Source organism: Staurois parvus, unplaced genomic scaffold (assembly GCF_062004578.1).
Source record: "Staurois parvus isolate SC_StPar_1 unplaced genomic scaffold, SC_StPar_1.0 ptg000019l, whole genome shotgun sequence".
NCBI classification, from domain to species: Eukaryota; Metazoa; Chordata; class Amphibia; order Anura; family Ranidae; genus Staurois; species Staurois parvus.
Genome location: NW_028317815.1, coordinates 4,925,951 through 4,947,487, shown reverse-complemented (window position 1 = coordinate 4,947,487; position 21,537 = coordinate 4,925,951). Strand labels below are relative to the sequence as shown.

The 21,537-nt window shown below is 38.4% G+C and overlaps 1 protein-coding gene across 2 annotated transcripts in view; it reads right to left on the bottom strand.

Moving 5' to 3' along the window:
* IL17REL (interleukin 17 receptor E like) overlaps nt 1-21,537 on the bottom strand; it is a 147,868-nt gene that overhangs the window by 49,402 nt on the left and 76,929 nt on the right. For both annotated transcript variants that reach the window (XM_089684661.1, XM_089684670.1), the window contains exons 11-14: nt 20,666-20,710; nt 17,243-17,300; nt 16,486-16,631; nt 13,964-14,029 (exon numbers count right to left, since the gene is read on the bottom strand). In XM_089684661.1, coding sequence (XP_089540787.1) covers nt 13,964-14,029; nt 16,486-16,631; nt 17,243-17,300; nt 20,666-20,710 — 315 coding nt within the window. The remainder of the gene's footprint in view (nt 1-13,963; nt 14,030-16,485; nt 16,632-17,242; nt 17,301-20,665; nt 20,711-21,537) is intronic.

Below are 21,537 nucleotides of genomic sequence, written 5' to 3'. Positions count from 1 at the left end.
ATAAACACAATCAAGCAGACCGCTGTATTGATAACAATACATAATCCTATGCTAAATCAACTCTCCAAACACTGGGCTTATATTAAAATCAATATATTACTACAAGGGGTCTTCAAAAGTTTCCACACTTCTATATAAATAATGGAGTTTAAAAAAGTGCATAAACTTTTGAAAGAACCCTTGTATAATAAACTTCAAACAAACAAAACTCAAGGTGCACAAAACATGTCAGTATAAGGAATACCTTATACAGTCCTATAGAAACAAACAAAGCAAAACAAAACTCAGTTGAATAAACTGCAACAGTTCAGGAATGTGTAATGAATCACCATTCTATATGTCTCTTCTTTGAACCACAAAACACATTGCAAAGATCTTTACTGAAAAACAAGCTACCCCATTCCCTCTGTATACACAAACCACCAGAATGACTGCGACTTCTATGCTATAGAGTCTAGATCATAATCACCATCTTCCATTCTTAGCCAGCGTAAGACTTAAAAAGCACAACATAGTGTGATAACATTTTAAAAATGTATTAAGATCACTAGCTGAGATGTACCCACTTTTTGTATGCTAAAACTACACTACGCCACTTAATGATCTGACTTTACCTACAGTATATGCTCAGTACTCCAGCCTCTTCTTCACTGACATCTATGGATTTCTGTGTGTGTGCTTTTAGTTCCACTCTAACAGGTTTCATGATAGGAGACTTTGTCAGGGCATGCTTTGTCATGTTGGCCACCTCCACAACATATTGAGTAATTTGAGGAATATTACAATACATAAAAAACAAGGATAACTGCACTTTCAGACGAAGTAACACACCAGATGTATATTTACGTACATGCTATGTATGGCCAGCCAGCAATTCCTTGATAGGGGATGGCCCATAGAAATGTATGAAGATCAACTATTTAGGTGCATACACATCAATCATTTTCCTTAGGCACACATACTGCCGTAACATCCCACGTTTAATATTACACTGGCATCTGCAAATGAGTGACAGAGCTCTTGTTCCATGCACCAGTCAGAGCATGTTCTCCTCTAGCATCAGACAACAGGATTTCTCTTACCTGCCCTTATGCCACTACACAGAGGATCCCATCTCCCCACACTGACAGGTTCAGTCTTCAAGGATGAGAATTACTATGGTCTGGATTAGAGATGAGCGAATTATTCAAAAATTCGATTCGGCTGATTCGCCGAATTTGAGGAAGAAATTCGATTCGATGCGAATTTATTCGCTGCGAATTTAACTTATAAAAAGGGTTTCTAGGCTTCAGAGAGCCTTTATATTAGTGCAGAACACTGTACCTTTAATTTAAATGCCCTTGGAGATGAGGAAGAAGAAGGAGAAGGATGAGAAGGAGGAGAAGGATGAGAAGAAGGAGAAGGATGAGAAGAAGGAGAAGGATGAGAAGAAGGAGAAGGAGAAGGATGAGAAGAAGGAGAAGGAGAAGGATGAGAATAAGGAGAAGGAGAAGGATGAGAAGAAGGAGAAGGATGAGAAGAAGGAGAAGGAGAAGGATGAGAAGAAGGAGAAGGATGAGAAGAAGGAGAAGGAGAAGGATGAGAAGAAGGAGAAGGATGAGAAGAAGGAGAAGGATGAGAAGAAGGATGAGAAGAAGGAGAAGGATGAGAAGAAGGATGAGAAGAAGGAGAAGGATGAGAAGAAGAAGGATGAGAAGAAGAAGAAGGATGAGAAGAAGGAGAAGGATGAGAAGAAGAAGAAGGATGAGAAGTAGAAGAAGGATGAGAAGAAGAAGAAGGATGAGAAGAAGAAGAAGGATGAGAAGAAGGAGAATTCCAAGCCGGCAAAAAGTGTATCTGCAGAGCTCCGCTATTTCTTAGCGGAGCTCTGCAGATACACTTAGCGGAGCTCTGCAGATACACTTTTTGCCGGCTTGGAATTCTTCTTATTTTCATCCTACTTCTTCTTCTTCTTCTTCATCCTCATCCTCATCCTCAGAAGAAGAAGAAGAGGATGAGGATGAAGAAGAAGAAGAAGAAGTAGGATGAAAATAAGAAGAATTCCAAGCCGGCAAAAAGTGTATCTGCAGAGCTCCTCTATTTCTGACAGATACACTTTTTCCCGGCTTGGAATTCTTCTTATTTTCATCCTACTTCTTCTTCTTCTTCTTCATCCTCATCCTCTTCTTCTTCTTCCGAGGATGAGGATGAGGATGAAGAAGAAGAAGAAGAAGAATAAGTAGGATAAAAATAAGAAGAATTCCAAGCCGGCAAAAAGTGTATCGGCAGAGCTCCGCTAAGTGTATCTGCAGAGCTCCACTATTTCTGACAGTTCTCTGACATTCACATTTACAGCGGTTGAAACATTGTATCTATTTGTTTCCATAAATGGAAACAAATAGATACAATCATCCTCATAAATGGAAACAAATAGATACAATGTTTCAACCGCTGTAAAATGTGAATATCAGAGAACTGTCAGAAATAGCTGAGCTCTGCAGATACACTTAGCGGAGCTCTGCAGATACACTTTTTGCCGGCTTGGAATTCTTCTTATTTTCATCCTACTTCTTCTTCATCCTCATCCTCAGAAGAAGAAGAAGAATGAAAAGAAGAAGAATGAAAAGAAGAATGAAAAGAAGAAGAAGAATGAAAAGAAGAAGAAGAAGAAGAATGAAAAGAAGAATGAGAAGAATGAAAAGATTCTTCTTCTTCTTCTTTTCATTCTTCTTTTCATTCTTCTTCTTCTTTTCATTCTTCTTCTTCTTCTTTTCATTCTTCTTTTCATTCTTCTCATTCTTCTTTTCATTCTTCTCATTCTTCTTCTCATTCTTCTTTTCATTCTTCTTCTCATTCTTCTTTTCATTCTTCTTCTTCTTTTCATTCTTCTCATTCTTCTTTTCATTCTTCTTCTCATTCTTCTTTTCATTCTTCTTCTTTTCATTCTTCTTTTCATTCTTCTTCTTCTTTTCATTCTTCTTCTTCTTTTCATTCTTCTTTTCATTCTTCTCATTCTTCTTTTCATTCTTCTCATTCTTCTTCTCATTATTCTTTTCATTCTTCTTCTCATTCTTCTTTTCATTTTTCTTCTTCTTTTCATTCTTCTTTTCATTCTTCTCATTCTTCTTTTCATTCTTCTTCTCATTCTTCTTTTCATGAAGAAGAAAAGAAGAATGAGAAGAATGAAAAGAAGAATGAAAAGAAGAAGAAGAAGAAGAATGAAAAGAAGAATGAAAAGAAGAATGAGAAGAATGAAAAGAAGAAGGAAAAGAAGAATGAAAAGAAGAAGAAGAAGAATGAAAAGAAGAAGAAGAATGAAAAGAAGAATGAAAAGAAGAAGAAGAATGAAAAGAAGAAGAAGAAGAATGAAAAGAAGAATGAAAAGAAGAAGAAGAATGAAAAGAAGAAGAAGAAGAATGAAAAGAAAAAGAAGAAGAATGAAAAGAAGAATGAAAAGAAGAAGAAGAATGAAAAGGAGAAGAAGAAGAATGAAAAGAAGAATGAGAAGAATGAAAAGAAGAATGAAAAGAAGAATGAAAAAAAGAAGAAGAATGAAAAAAAGAAGAAGAAGAATGAAAAGAAGAATGAAAAGAAGAAGAAGAATGAAAAGAAGAAGAAGAAGAAGAATGAAAAGAAGAATGAAAAGAAGAATGAGAAGAATGAAAAGATTCTTCTTCTTCTTCTTTTCATTCTTCTTTTCATTCTTCTCATTCTTCTTTTCATTCTTCTTCTCATTCTTCTTTTCATTCTTCTTCTTCTTTTCATTCTTCTTTTCATTCTTCGCATTCTTCTTTTCATTCTTCTTTTCATTCTTCTTCTCATTCTTCTTTTCATTCTTCTTCTTCTTTTCATTCTTCTTCTCATTCTTCTTCTCATTCTTCTTTTCATGAAGAAGAAAAGAAGAATGAAAAGAAGAATGAAAAGAAGAAGAAGAAGAATGAAAAGAAGAATGAGAAGAAGAATGAAAAGAAGAATGAAAAGAAGAATGAGAAGAATGAAAAGAAGAATGAGAAGAATGAAAAGAAGAATGAAAAGAAGAAGAAGAAGAATGAAAAGAAGAAGAAGAATGAAAAGAAGAATGAAAAGAAGAAGAAGAAGAATGAAAAGAAGAATGAAAAGAAGAATGAAAAGAAGAAGAAGAATGAAAAGAAGAAGAAGAAGAATGAAAAGAAGAATGAGAAGAATGAAAAGATTCTTCTTCTTCTTCTTCTTTTCATTCTTCTTTTCATTCTTCTTCTTCTTTTCATTCTTCTTCTTCTTCTTCTTCTTTTTATTCTTCTTTTCATTCTTCTCATTCTTCTTTTCATTCTTCTCATTCTTCTTCTCATTCTTCTTTTCATTCTTCTTCTCATTCTTCTTCTTCTTTTCATTCTTCTTTTCATTCTTCTCATTCTTCTTTTCATTCTTCTTTTCATTCTTCTTCTTCTTTTCATTCTTCTTCTCATTCTTCTTTTCATGAAGAAGAAAAGAAGAATGAGAAGAATGAAAAGAAGAATGAAAAGAAGAAGAATGAAAAGAAGAATGAGAAGAAGAATGAAAAGAAGAATGAAAAGAAGAATGAGAAGAATGAAAAGAAGAATGAAAAGAAGAAGAAGAAGAATGAAAAGAAGAAGAAGAATGAAAAGAAGAATGAAAAGAAGAAGAAGAAGAATGAAAAGAAGAAGAAGAAGAATGAAAAGAAGAATGAAAAGAAGAAGAAGAATGAAAAGAAGAAGAAGAAGAATGAAAAGAAGAATGAAAAGAAGAAGAAGAATGAAAAGAAGAAGAAGAAGAATGAAAAGAAAAAGAAGAAGAATGAAAAGAAGAATGAAAAGAAGAAGAAGAATGAAAAGGAGAAGAAGAAGAATGAAAAGAAGAATGAGAAGAATGAAAAGAAGAATGAAAAAAAGAAGAAGAATGAAAAGAAGAAGAATGAAAAGAAGAATGAAAAGAAGAAGAAGAATGAAAAGAAGAAGAAGAAGAAGAATGAAAAGAAGAATGAAAAGAAGAATGAGAAGAATGAAAAGATTCTTCTTCTTCTTCTTTTCATTCTTCTTTTCATTCTTCTCATTCTTCTTTTCATTCTTCTTCTCATTCTTCTTTTCATTCTTCTTCTTCTTTTCATTCTTCTTTTCATTCTTCGCATTCTTCTTTTCATTCTTCTTTTCATTCTTCTTCTCATTCTTCTTTTCATTCTTCTTCTTCTTTTCATTCTTCTTCTCATTCTTCTTTTCATGAAGAAGAAAAGAAGAATGAAAAGAAGAATGAAAAGAAGAAGAAGAAGAATGAAAAGAAGAATGAGAAGAAGAATGAAAAGAAGAATGAAAAGAAGAATGAGAAGAATGAAAAGAAGAATGAGAAGAATGAAAAGAAGAATAAAAAGAAGAAGAAGAAGAAGAATGAAAAGAAGAAGAAGAATGAAAAGAAGAATGAAAAGAAGAAGAAGAAGAATGAAAAGAAGAAGAAGAATGAAAAGAAGAATGAAAAGAAGAAGAAGAATGAAAAGAAGAAGAAGAATGAAAAGAAGAATGAAAAGAAGAATGAGAAGAATGAAAAGATTCTTCTTCTTCTTCTTCTTTTCATTCTTCTTTTCATTCTTCTTCTTCTTTTCATTCTTCTTCTACTTCTTTTCATTCTTCTCATTCTTCTTTTCATTCTTCTCATTCTTCTTCTCATTCTTCTTTTCATTCTTCTTCTCATTCTTCTTCTTCTTTTCATTCTTCTTTTCATTCTTCTCATTCTTCTTTTCATTCTTCTTTTCATTCTTCTTCTTCTTTTCATTCTTCTTCTCATTCTTCTTTTCATGAAGTAGAAAAGAAGAATGAGAAGAATGAAAAGAAGAATGAAAAGAAGAAGAATGAAAAGAAGAATGAGAAGAAGAATGAAAAGAAGAATGAGAAGAATGAAAAGAAGAATGAAAAGAAGAAGAAGAAGAATGAAAAGAAGAAGAAGAATGAAAAGAAGAATGAAAAGAAGAAGAAGAAGAATGAAAAGAAGAAGAAGAAGAATGAAAAGAAGAATGAAAAGAAGAAGAAGAAGAATGAAAAGAAGAAGAAGAAGAATGAAAAGAAGAATGAGAAGAATGAAAAGAAGAAGAAGAAGAATGAAAAGAAGAATGAAAAGAAGAATGAGAAGAATGAAAAGAAGAAGAAGAAGAATGAAAAGAAGAATGAGAAGAATGAAAAGATTCTTCTTCTTCTTCTTCTTTTCATTCTTCTTTTCATTCTTCTTCTTCTTTTCATTCTTCTTCTTTTCATTCTTCTTTTCATTCTTCTCATTCTTCTTTTCATTCTTCTCATTCTTCTTCTCATTCTTCTTTTCATTCTTCTTCTCATTCTTCTTTTCATTCTTCTTCTTCTTTTCATTCTTCTCATTCTTCTTTTCATTCTTCTTTTCATTCTTCTTCTCATTCTTCTTTTCATTCTTCTTCTTCTTTTCATTCTTCTTCTTCTTCTTTTCATTCTTCTTTTCATTCTTCTCATTCTTCTTTTCATTCTTCTCATTCTTCTTCTCATTCTTCTTTTCATTCTTCTTCTCATTCTTCTTTTCATTCTTCTTCTTCTTTTCATTCTTCTTTTCATTCTTCTCATTCTTCTTTTCATTCCTCTTCTCATTCTTCTTTTCATGAAGAAGAAAAGAAGAATGAGAAGAATGAAAAGAAGAATGAAAAGAAGAAGAAGAATGAGAAGAAGAATGAAAAGAAGAATGAAAAGAAGAATGAGAAGAATGAAAAGAAGAATGAAAAGAAGAAGTATTCCAGTACAGCAAAAAGTGTATCTGCAGAGAGCTCCGCTATTTCTGACAGTTCTCTGACAGTTCCTTCACATTTACAGCGGTTGAAACATTGTATCTGTTTCCGAATAAAAACATCTGTATCCTAAATGGAAACAAATAGATACAATGTTTCAACCGCTGTACATGTGAAGGAACTGTCAGAGAACTGTCAGAAATAGCGGAGCTCTCTGCAGGGACACTTTTGCCGGCTGATCGGGAAAATCCGATTCGCGCACCCGAAGTATGCTAATATTCGGATTTGCCGCGAATCGAATTTTTCCTGAAATTCGAAACGAATTCCACTTCGCCTGGTTCGATTTGCTCATCTCTAGTCTGGATACATTTATAATGCTTCCCATTAGTTAAATACTATAGACAACCTTCAGGTCACATAGGTCTCTAACTCATCTTTAATCTCACTGGATCTTCTTTTACCTCTCATATGCTTTTTCATTTATGGTGACACATTGAGGTCACACAAAGTAGCTGCTGGAATCTTGACCTTTGGCTATCTTCATTTTGGTAGGATGGCTAGGTGCTGCTTGGGATAGGCATTGCTAGAGAAGGAAACTGCTCACTGGATTAAATACCCTAAATTATATGAACTGTAAGCATTCTCTTTTTTCTCTTTTTTTCTCATGCACAAACTCTTGATTGAACAGGAGATGTATACAGTATTTCCTCCCAAATACTTCCACCAAACAATGACAGGCCACAAGGTATTTTTATTACAATTTTGCACTACTCTGTTACTGCAGAGCAAGTGTATGTCCAACCAAAACTTATTTATTAGTTTTGGATAAAATGGGGAAGGGTTATAACCCCATTTTATTTTTTTTTATTTTTTTTTTACAAATTCTTTATTTAAAGTATACAGCATTCACACAGCAACAAAATACAACAGAAGCATATATATGAGGTAACCCCTTCAAAGGCCCCAAACCATCAAGAGATACAGCATCACTTATAGATAGCATAAAGTGCAAGGGTGACCTGGTCGGAACACCATAGCAGTAACATAACCAGCAGTATTTGAAATGGGATATGGGGATCTCCCCTAAACTGGATCAGACTGCAGCCATGAATGCAACGGGTATAACATTTTTTCTCAGAGAGTCAGGAAAGAGGATGATAACCCCATTTTATTTTTTTACTGTTTTCCAGTGCTCCATTAGAGAGATCTACTCACTTCTTGTCAAGCCGACCAGACAGGAAGTTGGGTGAATTTTCTAACAGTAACACTGACAGTGCAGTGTCGTAGTAATGTCCCTGTTGTACACTTTCCCTCATTTGGGGGTTGATTTACTAAAATTGGAGGGTGAAAAATCTAGTGCAGCTCTGCATAGAAATCAAACAGCTTCCATGTTTTTTTGTCAAGGCTTAATTGAACAAGCTGAAGTTAGAAGATGATTGGTTTCTATGCAGAGCTGCACCAGATTTTGCACTCTCCAGTTTTGGTAAATCAGCCCCTTAATGTCTAGTAAAACCCTTGTTACTAAAACCCAATATGGTACAAGTAAAATGTCTCTAACAGAGCCTGGACAAATGTAAATAACAGAAAGTGCATTCTAATCCTTACCCCCTCTATTCAAAGCTAAAAAAAAGGTTTTGGGTTGACATACATTCCTGCTCTAGTACTCTGTTACAGTTCGACAGAGATTAGTGGAAGCACATGCTACAAAGTACATTTGTTCCGATGCATTACCCAGACATTGTTCTCTGGACACATGAAACAAAGCTATCCAGTGACTGTACAGCGTTAAGTCATTGAGATGCTCGTGAACAGGGATAAATGAATGGTTCCATTAGAGTATTTGGAGATGGGGAGGGGGTAGGGGTCTAGTCTTGTTGGCCATTTCTGGACATTATTAAAGCTCATATGCAAGCTGTGGTTAAGAAAGGCAGGGGAAACAGGGCACAGCCACATGGGACACTTACCAAAGTCAAACTTTATTTAAAAAAATACTATACTGCAGGGTGAGGTTCCTTTTCATATGGCTTCAAAGACAGCACGGAAAACACACATTCTTTAAATGACAGGTTTGGGGAATGCATTAATGATGCACGTTATGTTATGAAACAGTATGATTTGTCTCAGCAACAAAATATTATAAATATAATGGATCGACATTTATTTTTTTCTTTCACAGTTAGCTTGGCTTACATACAGCTATAGAACCCTAATCTGAATTACTTAACTTGTAAAAAAGGGTTTTGTTCAAGTAGAAACACATGACTTTCATCAACAGTAATAGACCTGCTTTAACAAGCGATTCAAAATTGGCCAGTGTTTCACTGAGTCTGCCCTGCCAGTTTCCTCTGAAGGACACAAGCACCCTGGAGCCCCTCAACCTGCCTGGATGAGAATCCTAGGATATAAAATCCTTTTTGCACTGTTGCAGGGCACAGCACTGTCACTATACTGTGTATGTGTGTATATATATATATATATATTCAGTTTATTTAACACTACATAACAGTAGGCAATACAAGCATACAAGCAAAGGACAACACTCTTTTGATGTATTTATTGAATAAAACTGATATCGTGGGGGAAAAATACAAAAACCAAACCACACTAATTACTATCCTATAGGCACCATAAATTCTTATAATTCTGTTACTAATGCCAAAGTTTAGTTACTTATCATGCCAAAGAAAATGTATTTTATCATTACAAATTAAAGTTGAACGTGGCAGCAATGGATTCAAGGACAGGCAACATCGTTCTTGGAGAAGCAATTGCCTATTTGTAACTAGCCAAAATAACACTCTTTTATTGAGTTTTCAATATCAGATATCTTTTCATCACGTCTGGGAGATGGCAGAAGCTACAGCATGTTTAATCAGAATGTAAAGCCTTAACCTGGAATATAAACAGCAGGTATGACAAATGCATGAAACTGAACCCCACCTAACATGGTTTTATGTAAACTGAGATTTTTGCTTACATCATGCCATATATGTTTTCAAAATCCAAAGATTGTGTTACAAAGATTAAGATGATTTTTTTTTCCTATAATCTAGCTGTTATCTAGTTCCTTTAAAACAGACATACACATGGCTAATTATCTATACTGCAATGAAACCTTGTACCTAGATTTTATGCCAACTAACATTTTATCTTGTGGAAGCTATAGAGCAGCGGTTCTCAACCTGGGGGTCGCGACCCCTTTGGGGGTCGAACGACACTTTCCCAGGGGTCGCCTAAGACCATCGGAAAACACATATTTCCGATGGCCTTAGGAACCGAGACACCGCTGCTCTATCCGTCTCCAGGTGTGGGCGGGATGACATGCCGCCCCTGTCATCTGGACACACCCTCGAGATCCTCGCCGGTGATTGGCCGCCGGAACTGTTGCTCAGGAGAGGCACACAGGCGGCCAATCACCGGCGAGGAGGTGGAGCTTGGAGAGGAGGAGCCGAGCGGCACCGCGAAGATCGAGCGGGTGAAGAGGAGGAGAGCGGCCGGAGAAGGAAGACATCTGACAGGTAAGTGTCTGTACCATGGGAGAGGGAGGGAGCGAGCCCAGGCTGGAGCAGGGGTCAGCAAGGTAAGTATCATTGGTGTCAGTGGGAGGAATAGTGCCCCATCATTGGATTCACTACTACCAATGATGGGGCACTATTCCTCCCCCCACTGACACCAACGATGAGGCACTATTCCTCCCCCACTGACACCAACGATGGGGCACTATTCCTCCCCCCACTGACACAAACGATGGGGCACTATTCCTCCCCCCACTGACACCAACGATGGGGCACTATTCCTCCCACTGACACCAACGATGAGGCACGATTCCTCCCCCCACTGACACCAACGATGAGGCACGATTCCTCCCCCCACTGACACCAAAGATGGGGCACTATTCCTCCCCCCACTGACACCAACGATGGGGCACTATTCCTCCCCCCACTGACACCAACGATGGGGCACTATTCCTCCCCCCACTGACACCAACGATGGGGCACTATTCCTCCCCCCACTGACACCAACGATGGGGCACTATTCCTCCCCCCACTGACACCAACGATGGGGCACTATTCCTCCCCCACTGACACCAACGATGGGGCACTATTCCTCCCACTGACACCAATGATGGGGCACTATTCCTCCCACTGATACCAATGATGGGGCACTATTCCTCCCCCACTGACACCAACGATGGGGCACTATTCCTCCCACTGACACCAACGATGGGGCACTATTCCTCCCACTGACACCAACATTGGGGCATTATTCCTCCCCCTGATACCAACGATGGGGCACTATTCCTCCCACTGACACCAGTGATGGGGCACTATTCCTCCCACTGATACCAATGATGGGGCACTATTCCTCCCGCTGACACCAACGATGGGGCACTATTCCTCCCACTGATACCAATGATGGGGCACTATTCCTCCCACTGATACCAATGATGGGGCACTATTCCTCCCACTGACACCAGTGATGGGACACTTTTCCTCCCACTGACACCAATGATGGGGCACTATTCCCCCCACTGACACCAATGATGGGGCACTATTCCTTCCACTGATACCTATGATGGGGCACTATTCCCCCCACTTACACCTATGATGGGGCACTATTCCCCCCACTGACACCAATGATGGGGCACTATTCCCCCCACTGACACCTATGACGGGGCACTATTCCTCCCACTGACACCAATGACGTGGCACTATTTCTCCCACTGGCACCAATGACAGGGCACTATTCCTCCCACTGACACGAATGACGGGGCACTATTCCTCCCACTGACACCAATGACGGGGCACTATTCCTCCCACTGACACCAATGACGGGGCACTATTCCCCCCACTGACACCAATGATGGGCACTATTCCCCCCACTGACACCTATGATGGGGCACTATTCCTCCCACTGACACCTATGATGGGGCACTATTCCTCCCACTGACACCAATGATGGGGCATTATTCCTACTACTGATACCAATGAAGGGGCACTATTCCTCCCATTGACATCAGTGATGGGACACTATTCCTCCCACTGACACCAATGATGGGACACTATTCCCCCCACTGACACCAATGATGGGGCACTACTCCTCCCACTGACACCAATGATGGGGCACTATTCCTCCCACTGACACCAATGATGGGGCGCTATTCCTCCCACTGACACCAATGACGTGGCACTACTCCTCCCACTGCAAAATTACAGTTATGAAGTAGCAACGAAAATAATATTATGGTTGGGGGTCACCACAACATGAGGAACTGTATTAAGGGGTCGCGGCATTAGAAAGGTTGAGAACCACTGCTATAGAGGATCAAAACATTTTTGTCTGGAAGAAAGATTTCTTTATTATCCTCTGCTACACCTTTGCCTTTGAACAGGGCTGGTTTTACATTTTAGGAGCCTAAAGGCAGAGAATTTTGAAGCCCCCCCCAAATAAAAAGGCAGTAAGACTGACTTTTTTTTCTTGATAAAATATTTTTATATGTGTAAAGGGGAATGCTGTGGGCTTTGATGGAAAGGGGAACACCCCTTGCACAAGAGTCCCCAGAGTTCCCCTTACATCAGAGTCCTCAGAGTTCTCCTTTACATCAGAATCTGGAGGATTCACCCTTTACAGTGCAAGGGGGACCTCTGCGGACCCTGATGTAAAGGGGAACTCTGATGTAAGGAGGACACTGTGGACCTGAAGTAAGGTGGTCCCTGGTCACCAAAGCCCCCACTTACATCACAGTCAGCAACGTTCACCTTTACATCAAGGTCCACACTCTTCCCTCTTCCATCAGAGTTCCCTGTTTACATCAGGGTCCACAGAGGTCCCCTTATACTGTGGGAAGGGGAGCTCTGGTGACCACAGCCCCCCCTCACATTTCTATGTAGGGGGTGATGTTGCATTTTGTACACAGTGACCTGTTCAGTGTGATCCACCCCCCCCCTCCCCCCTTTTCTGTGTGCAGGACAGTTGTGCATAGACTCCTCCACTCTAATCACTGGCAGGGACTCACTGCCTGTGCCCTCTCCGCTCTGCCTAGAGAGAGCCTGTCTGTCCCTGGCCTGGACTCCTATGCTCTCTGCCCTCCCCCAGTACCTACTGGATAGGAGATGGCTCTGAGTGTCTGCAGCTTGATTGAGCCTGTCACACCTGCACCAGATGGCGGGCTGGCGTGATCACCTCCAAGGCAACCACACCCCCTCCCGAGTCCCACTCAATCATTGCATGCCTCAATTCACCTATAGAGCTTCTTGATCAGCTGCAGGAGTACAGGAGCCGGAGGAGGTAGGGGAGGGATCTGTGAGCCGAAAGTTACATTTGTTATCCTCCCCACCCAGCAGTATCTGTTTTGGTGCCATCTGCACTAGGTTCACTGCAAGCAGCTCAGCTGTCCATGACAGACCTAAATTTCTGGGACTCTTTGGGACAGCTGTCAAAAAAAGAAAAAACTCATACATACTCTAGGAAGGGACATGCCTACAGTGCCTGTTGGGAAATCCAGCTCTGCCTCTGAAATTCACATAAAATAATTCTTCAAATGTTGGTGAAATGTATTATGACCATTTATATTTAATGGTAAATTTTATCATATACAGGTTTGAAAATTATTTTTAATAGCAAGTAATATTTGCTCAGCATGGTTAAGGCAAAGCAGTTATTAGTGATGATCAAAAAGTCCAGTGTTTAACCAAGCAGTTGTTTAGGGAATCTTGCTCAAAATTCTGTAAATGATACAGCAAACCCCATTGAAGTCTTGGGGGGGGGGGGGTGACTCTTTTTATTTAGAGTGATTCTAAACTCTGCTATCTCTCCCACCTCTAGATGAGAGGGCACACTAGCAACAAGTTATTAACATGCAAACTGCTTTACGATTTTGGTTCTAAATACCATTTTAGAACATCTCTAGTGAAGGTCACGTGTCTATATTTTCTTTTCTCTAGCAGGATGGCCTCGGCTGGGGACAGGGCTAGGCCTAAGCGGGTCACTTGTCCTGTGACATCGCTTCAGCTTTTTCAGTCCCTCCCTCCAGAGGGGAGCTGTCAATCAAGGATCTGATCTGCCCACCAATGCCTTTTGGTTGCACTTAATTTATCTCATCTGTGTACAGCCCCCTATCTGCAATTAAATGTTCAAATGCAATGATGTACTCAAACACAGTACATATTTAGTCATTAAAAAACATTCTGTTAAATTTACATTATAAGGTTATTTGTGCGCACTATTTATTTGTACCTTTAAGTGCTCTAAACTTACCTGGATACAAATATTGGAGCCACATATCTCTCTGGACATATTCAGTGTCACAGTCTTCAGTGCTTCCTTATGACATGAGATAAAACAAAGCACAGCAGATGGAGAAAACAACATTCTTCTTTCTTCCACATTTCATGTTAAACATTAGGCACAATTCACAAAAGCTGTTTTTCTCTTGTTCTGTTATTTCCTTGATACCAAACCTTACTTAACATTCAAAAGGTGTGTGACCAAAGCCTAAATCAAAAATCCACATTGGGGCACCATTCCAAAAGCTACACAAAAAAAAGGTCACCACACCTATTGCTAGATGGGGATATCCTACTAAAGAAGGGACTTTACATGTGCCAAACAATGGAAAACACAAATATTTATAAAGCCGTGTATTTATTAACTCATCCAGTTAAAAGAGAGTCATCTCTCATTAAAAACACATGACATCAAAATCCAGTTGTATCGTACAATTCTCAGATATTATAGCAATTTTCTTTTATTTTCACTTTCAATAATAATGGTAAACAGGACAAGCAAAGAGAGGGAATGTCCCTTATGGGTGGAAAAGACAACAATAAAAACCTGATTGTGTCTTAATCGCCTTCAAATTTGTAAAGAACTAAAAAGAAAAAAAGTGATGCCTTTAGTTATACTTTAATGAAAAAATAGGGCTTTCCACAGATAATTTTTAACTTTACACGAAAAAATAAAAAATACACATCCTAATGTTTGTTTTTATGATCTGAACTGTTATATTGATATCAAATAAGCTGCAGTGTTATAAATAACAGTGTTATAATAACTCCATCTTAGTAAAAGAGCCTACAGAATATGATAAATAATGAAAAATACAGATATTCTGCAAGTTCCATGTGCTTTTGTAGCCCTGAGGATAATAGAATCAGTCCCTTTTTACCATCATTATTAATTGCTGTCATTGTATATATCGCTATCACATGTTCTGGTATTTATATTTCACCTCAATAAAATGTGTAAAATTAATTTGAAAAAAATCCATTACCACAGGGTTAATAATTATTGCAAGAAATATTCAAACATTTACACAATACACAATTATTCCCATCCCTGCAGGAATGACCCACTGTTATATACAGTAAATACATTATAGTGAGAATCCTATATCTGTTGGGAGCTAATCATAAAATGTTGATCTAAACCAGTGTGTATCTTTGCAGTCAATGATTTCCTTAGGATGTCATATGCCAGCCTCCTGTGTTCATCCTTCAAATACAAATCCAATCAAAGGGGAGTCAGCAACTTGGTAATGACTTCAGCAATAATTCCTTTATTGGCTTACATGGTAAAATAAAGTCCAAATAAAACATAACTATGTCCAATAAACATAACTATGATAAACGCTTTTTACTTAAATGCCCTAGTATATTTTCTTTGGATATTATCTTACCCTGTAAGCCAATAAAGGAACTATTGCTGAAGATGCCACCATGTTGGAACCTCGTCTTTGGCTGCATTTATATTTCAGAGGTGAACAGCAATCCCTGCCTGTCTACTGGTGTCTTCCTCTTTACCAGGACTAGGAGGTTGAGAGCAGCTGTTCTTTCTATTAGTCTCTGGTGTGTGCAATTTTACTTTTGTTGTTAGTTTTACTAGCATGAAGGTCTGTAATGCTTTGAATCTAAGTAAAAAAAAAATTTAATCCTGGACACCCATCTGTCCTTTAAGCCCCAAATACAATCACTGTCCAAATCTTGTAGACTTCACCTCCACAACATCTCCAAGATAAGACCATTTTTAACCACTGAAACCACTAAGCAACTTATTCACTCCCTTGTTATTTCACCTTGACTATTGTAACTCCCTCCTCATTGGCCTACCTCATCGCAGGCTATCCCCTTTTTAGTCTGTCATGAATGCTGCTGCCAGACTCATGCACCTTACTAACCGTTCCATATCCACCATCCCTCTCTGCCAATCCCTCCACTGGTTTCCCATTGCCCAACGAATAAAATTCAAAACATTAACAATAACATATAAAGCCATTTACAATTCTGCACCAAATTACATCACCAATCTTGTCTCCAAATATCATCCAAACCGTTCTCTCCGCTCCTCCCACGACCTCCTGCTCTCTAGCTCCCTTGTCTCCTCCTCCCATGCTCATCTCCAAGACTTCTCCAGAGTCTCCCCCATCCTCTGGAACTCTCTACCCCAATCTATCCATCTATGACCTGCTCTGCCCACATTTAGGTGAGCTCTGAAAACCTATCTCTTCTGGGAAGCCTATCCTGACTTCAGCTAATAATTGAATTTTCTATTTCTCTTTTCAGTTCATGCCCCACAGTTATTACCTTTTGTACCACCAGCCCCTCAATCTTAGATTGTAAGCTCCAAGGAGTAGGGCCCTCCTAACCCTCTTGTATTTAACTGTATCGTTGCTGTATTGTCTCCCTTTTATATTTTAAAGCAATGAGCAGACTGTTGGAGCTATATAAATCCTGTATAATAATAATAATATAAAGTAAGTTATATCCTTCTTGTATACTCACCACATACACCAAAGTGTACCTTTGAAGGGGCTCACATGAATTAATGTTTGTCCGGTTACAAATAAACACAGAGAACTTAGCTTTAGTTGGTGATGTCAGTCTGATTTCCATTGATTTAGCCATAACATATGTTTTCATATCCCAAGCTGCAAATAATAAAACAGACTGTGAATTACATATTCACTTGTATCTAAAAGGTAAAAATACCTTAAAATGGAGTTCCGGTCCCCAGCCCCCCACCAAAAAAAATAAAAGATTTAATATTAGGGCACTTACCTGTCCAGGGATCCAGTGGTGTCCTCACCCCAAGCCAAGTCTTCAACTGGCTGTCGGGTGCTGGTGCCGCCATCTTGTCTAAGGGAAACTGGTTTCCTACTGTGCATGCGCAAAGTGTGCTGCACTTTGTGACTGGGCCACAGATCTCTGGGACCTGTGAAGTGTCCCAGAAGGCTGCAGGGGGGACGGGCAATCTTCTGGCTCAGTTCGCCACAGCGAACTGAGCCAGAAGTGGCAGAGGGTACCTGTCAAAACCAGGTACCCGCTCCCCCCCAAAAGGTGCCAAATGTGGCACCGGAAGGGGGGGGGGAAGAGGCTGATAAACAGAGCTTCCACTTTTGGGTGGAACTCCACTTTAAGCATGTCCCCCAAAGCCTGGCTGCATTAACAAAATGTGAATGCAATGAAAAAAATGCAATGCAACAAAATGTGTGACAAAATGTGTTCTGTATTTGTGCTACATAATAAGTTTTTCTATTACCAGAAAATGGTCCAGAAGGAAAGGGACATTTCACCCAAGAGCCTGTTTCTGTAGCGAACTGAGAATAAATATAAAACAACAGAAAAAAAGTTATATAATATAACTTATTATTAAATATATATAAAGATAATTAGAAGAAAAAAAGTTGCATATGGTTGAACAGAATTAACATTTGCAACTAGGACAAATTCATGTATAACTTACAATGTAAGTATCATCATATATAAAATAAAATGATCCATAATTCACACTCACTTCTATGCCCCATTAGAATTTCAAAGCCTAGCAGCTAGTCTTGGGAGATGGAACTGTAAGTTCCCCCTCTGCAATTTTTCTCCATCAGGCCCAAGAGTTCAATCCTTTTGCAAGCTTCATGCCAGATGGTATTAAAGCTCACACAGGGCTATCTACTTAATGGAAATTGGGTGCTTAGGCTCAAACATTGCATTATGGATAGAGATCACATGCTGTTTCATACAATGAAGGAACCAGGGGTGGACTGACAACTCATGGGGCCCCCGGGCAATAGGAAATCATGGGGCCCTTGTGTCCTCACCCACACTCAAACCACACCCAAAAAAGCCACCGTTTTCCATATTATGGAATGGATGATTGCCTATATCGGTTTGAAACAAATAATACTTGCCAAAAAATATTATTCAGAGTACTTAACAGGGGCAGACTGACAACTCATGGGGCCCCCAGGCAATAGGGGTTCATGGGGCCCCTGTGTCCTTGCCCAAACTCAAAAAAGCCTATGAAAAAGGTACCAGGGGCATCTCATGGGGCCCCCTATTGACCCCGGGCCCTTGGGCAGTGCCCGAGTGGCTAAATGGTCAGTCTGCCCCTGGAAGGAACTGATATCTAGCAAGGGATCCAACAGAGCAGCGATGAAGCATGGCAAAGGTGGGTAACAGTGTGTATGTTAGTAGTTCCTACTAACCTAGAAACAGCAAAGTGACAGATTCTCAATGTACAGTGCACACACACAAAAGCAGACCTTGCATTTAAAGGATATGTTCACTTTTTAACAAAAAAAAAATAACAAATGCAAATTTTTTTTGCAAGTTAAAAAAATGTGCATGTTTTGTGTTGGGACTCCTACAGACCTATCCTATTGACAATTAACATTGGAACAAGTATTCTCCTTCAACTCTTCTTCTGGTGTCAACTATAAATTTATTAGATTTCCCCAGCTTTTTAGATGCCACCAGGAAAGATTGTGAGATTAACCCCCTAGAAGATGAAACCTCAATAAAAGCCCAACAAAGATGCTAACCCTTCACCAGTCTAACCAAAACATAAAAAATAAATTGGGTTAAAGTTTTACAATAACATTGGATGAACTGTATTCAAATTAATCAAGTGTTTTTAAAATCTCATGCATTGATACAGAGCACTTTATTGATGCATATAAATCACAAAATTACATTTACATATTTATAAAAGACATGTTTTTGTATCGGGATAATTAAAAGAACTTTAATTGGTGATTTTGTTCATCTATTAGAATAGCCAAGGGTAATTTAATTATATGTGGCTGTGCTGAGGTAGTAGAGCTAAATACTGTACATCTACAATACATTTTCATTTAGCATTTGAAATTTGTTAGCATGTTAAGATATTGTTTCACACAATAAATAATATACTTTGTATACATAAGTGTTATTGCTTATGGAGGGTTATTTCTGTTAACTAATGATAACCACTACTTAACTCCTTATTGTAGGCAGTATTTTTTTTTTTTTTACTAATGAGCAAATCTGTTTATTTTCGAGTTCACACTCACCATTGTGACTATATCTATGATTCTCTTTGGGAATTGTTGACCCACCCTTTAGGTTTTGTTTAGTTTTTCAGGTTAAGTATATGTATCTGGGAGCTGCTCCAATTTTTAATTATGTATCCTTGAGCCCAGTTAGCTTGTTAAGAACTTGTGGCAGCCGACTGCTGAGAGTGATGCAATTATAAAATGTTCCAGAGAATAATTTGTGATAGCAGAATTTCCCACTTCTCCCCCAGGCTTTGTAATGGTGAGCAATCAAAGCTCTATCTGACATTGATCCAGTGCCAAAGCACATTGAAACTGGCAACTGCTGTACTCTGCCATGTTTAAACATATTGGTTGTAGCAGCAAAATGCCAGGAAGGACACAATTATCAATGAATGCGGATGATAGCAGAATCCCCCCTCACCCACCCTCATTTGTGCTATGTAATAGTGAAGAAATCTAAAATCTGAAACATTATCTTTAATACATTAATTGAATGTACATTGAAAATGGTAACTGCTGTGCTCTGCTGTGTGATGCACCTCAAGCTGAATGGTTGTTTCAAAGGGCAACAAATAAAAATCTTGGTGTCCTGACTAGAGATGAGCGTTGGCCTCCTCTAAAGTCAGGTCTACCTGAACTCTGAACTTGCACACTTTTTTTAACTCCAATAAGCTGTGGGTCTGACCCACAGCTCACAAAAACAAAGATGCAGACTGTGGGGTGGGGTGGAGTAACCCAGACCAAAGCTTATTGGAGTAAAAAAAAAGAGCACAAGTTTGGAGTTTAGGTAGAGATGAGTTCAGAGGATACCAAAGCTCATCTCTAGTCGTGACACACGCACACATTGAAACAAAGGGATTGATTTGCTAAAGGCAAATAGGCTGTTTCCTTTAGCTTAGTAAATGTGGTGAAAATTCACTTGGCAAAGAATATCCAATCACATCATGTTGCTTTACCTCATTCACTAAGCTAAGGGAAATTTCCCTTGCATAGTGAACAGCCTATTTGTCTTTAGTATGTCAAACACAAAAAGTGCAGATCCTGGGACGTTGACTACCAGAGTTCATGACTTTTCGCCTCCAGTAAATCGATTATTTCCAGATCATATTCTGGTTCATGCAAATCAATATGCTCCAGGGGCGGACTGACCATTCAAACACTCGGGCACTGCCCGAGGGCCCCAGGTCAGTAGGGGGCCCCATAAAATGCCTCTGGTACCTTTTTATAGGCTTTTTTGGGTGTGTTTTTAGTGTGGGCAAGGACACAGGGGCCCCATGATCCCTAATTTCCCGGGGGCCCCATGAGTTGTCAGTCCGCCCCTGATATGCTCATCAGTGGTCAACAGGAAAAATCTGTAAAGCATATAGGAGCAAACTGTCAAAAAAGTAGAGCACTGAGGTTTTGCTTGTTTTAATGTCTCTCACAAAAACAGTATTGGATTGTCATTTGCAGAGTCCAGAATATCATCACTTATAAAATACAGTGTATTTTGTAAAGCAGATTGCTGTCACAAAATGTACAATGTACATTATTAATGTATTTATTGACAGCAAGAAATACAGATCCAATAGTTTTTCTATCATTTAATTTATATTTTTTATAGATTATTTTTAGCAGTGTTGTCTTTTCAGTGGCTTCAATATATTTACCTTCATGCAAAGTCTGGGGTGTGTATCTACACGAGTATATGAAACCTGAATTATGAAAAAAAGGAAATAAATAAGTATAAAACACATATGTTTATTCACATCATAATACAATTGCTGTAATAACATTAATGTATAGACATGTGCATGTTGTTTCATCCAAAATTTGATTTTGGGGGATTCGGATGTGTGTGGATCTCCAAATGGACATAGTAAGGGATGTAAACGAATCTGAAAAAAGTTATAACTAAAATAACGAATGCATTTGTTTAATTTAGATGACATCACAGGATTTGATAGTAGTTCAGGCCCATGGGGAAATTAGTTCAAGTTTCAAATTTTTTGATAATTTGGATTCAAGTAAATCTGTGATTTAAATTGAATTTGTAATTGTCACAGTCATTCAGTTCAGTTCCACAGCAACTCTTAGGTTTGAATAAGTCAGGGCCACAGAATTTTTCATTATTTATTCAGTTGCATCCGAAAATATTGAATCTTATTAACGAAACCACCATAAATATTGATTTCAAAAACTAATATATAGCAATCTTCTGAAAAAAATGCAACATTTTTCAAATCCACACAAATCGACAAATATACAAAATGTATGCCAAAAACAAATCAGGTTAACATAAAAAATATGATGAAACAAAATTCTGCAATGAATGCATGCATCTGATTTGAATTCTATTATTTTTAGTATAATGATGCTGAGTATTAATGATTTACAGAAAAATAATTGCATTTGCTCTGCTGTGTTTTGCCCGAGATTTAATCAGGACCTCTCTGCCGCCTGCTATTGTTGGGTGTGCATGCATATCCACAACAGTGTCAGTATTCTTTGATTCACAGAATAACTTCATAGTATCAGATAC